The sequence below is a fragment of the Pezoporus flaviventris genome, unplaced genomic scaffold, assembly GCF_033815535.1.
Source record: "Pezoporus flaviventris isolate CSIRO_AGI_PZ_B2104156 unplaced genomic scaffold, CSIRO_AGI_Pfla_v1 ptg000002l, whole genome shotgun sequence".
Lineage (NCBI taxonomy): Eukaryota > Metazoa > Chordata > Aves > Psittaciformes > Psittacidae > Pezoporus > Pezoporus flaviventris.
The window spans coordinates 2,639,301-2,644,188 of NW_026892550.1; the positions used below are offsets into that span (position 1 = coordinate 2,639,301).

Genomic DNA, 4,888 nt, shown 5'->3' on the forward strand with positions numbered 1-4,888 from the left:
ATGAACATTTGGCGCTGCAGGTAGCCCGGGAAAGCTGCCGTGATTCAGCTCCACTGATTTACATGTGCGTTTAAAACTCTTATCGAAGACATAAACGGCAAAGACACTTCCCAAACGCTCCCCTCTCCCCAAAATTCCTGATGTCGGACCCAGACCCCCGGTGCCCGCAGCCCTGGGGAGAGACTTCGCGTCTGCACCTGGAAGGGGGATTTTTAGGCATTTTATCAGCAAAAAAAAAAAACCCAAACAATAACCCCGTTTAAGACTCGGGATTTACATCTAAGCGACTGATGAAGACTCTAAATTCTCCCTCACCATTGACCGTATTTCCCTTGTTATTCGTGTGGGTTCGATCTCGTGTTTTACCCTGGACGAGAAGGATTTGCCGGATCTGCCCCATATAAATCCCGGGTGCTGGGATCGTTACGAATACCGGCAGCTTTTTCTCATCAAACGGATCCGTTTTCCCTCAAGCTCCTCCGAAAAATGAAGGCGAAAACCAACTTTTATTCATTAAATCAGTGCCGGCGCTGCCAGCCCACTCCTCCCGCACTGCGAGCGAACACGCCGGTGTTGTTTGTTTGTTTAATTTCGGTCAATTCCTTATCCAAAGCTCATTAACTGCGATCTCAGCCCTGGCTTTTATGAGACGGGCGGCAAAATTACACATAAATAACAGGAGTTTAAGTGAATTTCACCCTTCGCGTTCCCATCGGGGCAACCGCAGCGATGCTAATCTCCCCCTAGACATCAACTTCGGGGCCGGTTTCGGGGCCGAAGGGATCAGGGACGAGCCGTGGGAAAGGGGGAGCGGGACAGCGCGGAGAGACCCGCGGGACAAGATGAGACCTAGGTGGGAGGTGGGGGGGACACACCGCCCATCCGGGGCCGGGGGTCGGGCTCAGGGATGCTGCCCCCGCTCAGGCGGGAGCCAAATCCCTGGCGCCTCCCGCAGCTCCCCCCCCTCCGGTTCCTCCCCCATCGCCGCTTTTGGGGCCCGGCCTTGCCCCCCTCCGCCTCCTTCCCCAGCGCAGAGCCGCGCTACTGGCTGCTCCCTGCGCGCCGCCGCCGCACGCCCAGCCCCGGCCCCGGCTGCGGGCGGGGAGACCGGGCGCACGGCAGCGCCTATAAGGGCACCGCGCTGCAGCCCCCCGGGAGTTTTTGGTCTGGGGCCACCGGGGCCGCCAGCGGCGGAGGTGGGGGTATCAACGGGAACGGAGCGATCCGGGGGGGGGGAGCGCCGGCCGCCCTGCATGGCCAGGGATTATGAGCGCCGGTGAGTTGCAGCAAGCGCAGCCCAGAGCCTCGGCGCCGGCGGCCGCCCCAGCGCCCCCTCAGCCCCGCAGCGCCCAGGAAGCCCCCGACATGGCGGTTTATTGCAGCGAGAACTTCAGCGTCTACCCCCAGCCCAGCCTCCATCCGCCCGGTGCTGCAGCAGCCGCCGCAGCGGCCGCCGCCGCCGCTGCCGCCGCCGCAGCCTCTTCGGGGCAGCGGGCGGGCGGGTACGCTCTGGGGGACTACGGGGCGCCCGCTAACGCCGGCTACCTATGGGGCATGAACAGCCCCGCGCCATACCTGCAGGGCCCGCCCGGCTCCGCCGCCGCCGCCGCCGCCGCTCCCTTCCTGCCGCCGGCTTCGTACGGCTGCTCCCGGGGCGGGCAGTTGGTGGGGTCCCCCCCGGCTCCGGGGTCGCCGTCGGCGGGCGGCGCGGAGCTGAGCTGGCTGAGCCTGGCCAGCCAGGAGGAGCTGCTGAAGCTGGTGCGGCCGCCTTACTCGTACTCGGCGCTGATCGCCATGGCCATCCAGAGCGCGCCCGAGAGGAAGCTCACCCTCAGCCACATCTACCAGTACGTGGCCGAGAACTTCCCCTTCTACAAGCGCAGCAAAGCGGGATGGCAGAACAGCATCCGCCACAACCTCAGCCTCAACGACTGCTTCCGCAAGGTGCCCCGCGATGAGGATGACCCCGGTGAGGCCGCCGAGCAGGGCGGGAGGTTGGGCTGAAGGGATGCGGGGAGCGGCGGGCGCAAACTGGCATCACCACGGCCCCTTGTCCGACGGGTCCCGTGTCCTCTCCAGCCGGGTGCTGTGAGGAGGCTGTCCCCATCGGGGCTGGCACTGTGAGGGCACCGAGGGTCCCTGTCCCCTCCAGCCGGGCACGGTGGGGAGAGCCGCTTCTCTCCGCCCCGGTCTGTCCAGGCGCCGGCCCCGTCGAGGGGCGGCAGGCCCCAGCGCTCACCCCCTCCCCGGCAGCGCCGGTTGTGCAAGGGCCGGCTCCTTCAGCCGTGATTCACGGCTCCGCTCCCTGCCGCCCCCGGGGCACAGCGGAGGGGCGCGCCCGGACAGCGCTGGCTCGGCCCAGCGGGGAGGGGACGTTACAGGGTCACTGCTCCAGTCAGGCCCAGGCATAGGACAGAGGCGTGTGGGGACAGATAAAACCTCCACAGCCCCCCTGTAGTAAGTCCGGGTGTGGGGCGCTTGTCTGCAACCCCACAGCCCAGTCCTGTTGTCCCCTCAGTGTGCCTTGATGTGCCAGACAGATGTTCCATCAGCTCTTATGAGAAGAGCCATGGCGAGGGCACCACCTTGTCACCCACTGGTGACACAGCTGCAAGCGTCCAAGCTTGCTGTGAAGAGCATGCAAGGAGCACGGGGAACCCTGCTTCATATTCTATTTGGCCGGGTCTAGGGTAGGGGTACAGATCCTCCGTGGAGGTTTCTGCTATGTGACGGGGATGCTCTCCTCTGCGTGGCCTTAAGGTTCATTCAGGCATCGTCGGGGTGGACGTGATTATGGTCTGGAGACATGGTTTGGATCCTATGGACAACAGACAGAGCAGGGGATGGTGTAGGAGAGATGCGGGTTCTGTGCTGACGGGACAAGACGTGGATGTTGCTTATTTGTGTGCGGTGTCACTGTCACAGAAGCTGACTTTCTCTCCTGTTTCTCCTGTTTTCCACCAGGGAAAGGAAACTACTGGACCTTAGACCCCAACTGCGAGAAGATGTTTGACAACGGGAACTTCCGTCGCAAGCGCAAGCGGCGCTCTGAGCCCAATGCCCCTGCGACCGCATCCGCAGCATCCTCTCTGGGGAGCCTGAAGGCTGAGGAAGAGCGACCCATCCCCAGCGCAGGCAAACCATGTGGAAACAGCCCCCCCCCAGAGCTGGAGCCCTCGCCTTCTGCCAGGGACCATCCCAAAAGCTCCTCTCCCTCCGGTATCATTTCATCCACCCCAAGCTGCCTCAGCACCTTCTTCAGTGGCATGAGCTCCCTGAGCAGCGGAGGCAGCCGGCTGACAGGGGCTCTGGGCAGTGACCTGCATCACAGGAACTTCTCTGCTGGACAGCTGAGCAGTGGCACTTTCACCCCTTCCAGCAGCTCTTCTCAAGAGGTGCCTTCACCGGACCAGCTACAGCGGGTCGCGGGACCTTCGCCTGCCTACTACAGCTCCTTCCATCCCAGCAGCAGCAGCCAGGGAGCCCAGTACAACCACTACTACAACTTCACCGTGAACAGCCTCATCTACACCCGGGATGGCACGGAGGTGTAGGATGCTGGGGTCAGCGCTGCGAAGGGAATGGGAGTTGCAGCATGGAGGACCGTATGCTTTTGCAAACAGCATTTCAATGTGGACGCTTCCCAGGAGCTCTTCCAGGAAGACAAATCTCACCTTTCAAGATAAGGACAGCCCTTAAACACCGGCAGAAGGCAGATGCAAAGTCTTTTTCCCCCATCCTGGAAAACATTAGGTGGTTTAGATGGCTCGCCGTCGAAATTCTGCAGGCGAAAGCGAACTCGAATTGATGTTTTCAGATGTTTCTAATCCTGAATGTAGACTAAGTTTAAAAACTATAACCATAAAGCAGTATCAGCAAGAGCCAAGTGACACCCAGCCTTAGAAGAGAACAGGAGAAAGGAAAATGAAGAGATTTCTTATGAAGTGCCTTGTACAATGTGTTAAAAAACTCTTCTGCCAGCAGTTGCCTCTGTAAGCCCTTGCTCTGTGCCCTGAACCTGCAATATGCAATGCACAAGGGGGAAACATCCACCCCAGACCTCAGAGGCTCACTCTGGTCTTCCTGTGTGTGGCATATTTATTGCACAGCCAGGGCTGTGTCTTGTCATCCTTTTCCCTGAGCTTAGTACCAAAGATCACTGTAGACATGCAGCTTTAGCACGAGGATAAACACTGGGGTATTTTTATACATATTTGTACGTAATGTAACTCTTCTGTACATATGTTTCTATGTGGTTTTATATTTGTAAATTATGCTCCGGAGCTGTACTTTATTTATAACGTGTTTTACACTTTGTTAAAGTTTATTTTACTTCCTTTCCCTCACCCCCTTTCTTTTTACGTTGTTGTTTTATTTGGTTTGGATTGTTTTGGTCGGTTTCGTTCTCGTTCCTTAGTGTATTACTGAACCTTTTCAGGCTGAACAAGCTGTTTGGGAATAAAACGTTAACAGTTGTTAGGGTTTTTTTTGTGCCTGGTTGTTCCTCAGTATGTTTGAGGTATTTTACAGCTCTGTGGGAGACAGGTTTTGCTTTCACGTGGTTTGGATAAAAGGTGCAGAGATTTATGAACAATTTCATCTGCGCAGTAAGACAGAAGAAAACTGTTCTGTGCCCAAAGGCACATCTGAACTCACTTACAGCCTCCCATAGTCTCACAGTGCAGAGTGGGCATTCCGGGCCTTTTTATGTTTGTTTTTGTCAATGGTTTGAATGAAAACTGTCCTTTTTCATCCGGGTTTAGTAAAAAAATAAACCAACAAAACAATAAAAGCTTGCAAAACTAAGAGAAGCAGGGTTGGTTCCAGCGTGGTGCTGGCTAGCAGCATGTACCATGAGCTTGGCTGTTGGCTTGATCCAGTTTACAAA

At 57.7% G+C, this 4,888-nt stretch overlaps 1 protein-coding gene across 1 annotated transcript; it reads left to right on the plus strand.

Annotated features, from left to right (window-relative positions):
- Positions 1–1,035: 1,035 nt before the first annotated feature.
- FOXI3 (forkhead box I3) lies at positions 1,036–4,634 on the plus strand. The gene is made up of 2 exons (XM_061464679.1): positions 1,036–1,969; positions 2,965–4,634. Exons 1-2 carry the CDS (start codon positions 1,267–1,269, stop codon positions 3,552–3,554), a joined length of 1,293 nt encoding a protein of 430 aa, XP_061320663.1. The 5' UTR covers positions 1,036–1,266; the 3' UTR covers positions 3,555–4,634.
- Positions 4,635–4,888: the final 254 nt, after the last annotated feature.

Coding starts and splice junctions, on each gene's coding strand:
- FOXI3 (XM_061464679.1), top strand. CDS start 1,267: ATGAGCGCCGGTGAGTTGCAGCAAGCGCAGCCCAGAGCCTCGGCGCCG. Junction 1,970..2,964: donor CCGCGATGAGGATGACCCCG/GTGAGGCCGCCG, acceptor GTTTTCCACCAG/GGAAAGGAAACTACTGGACC.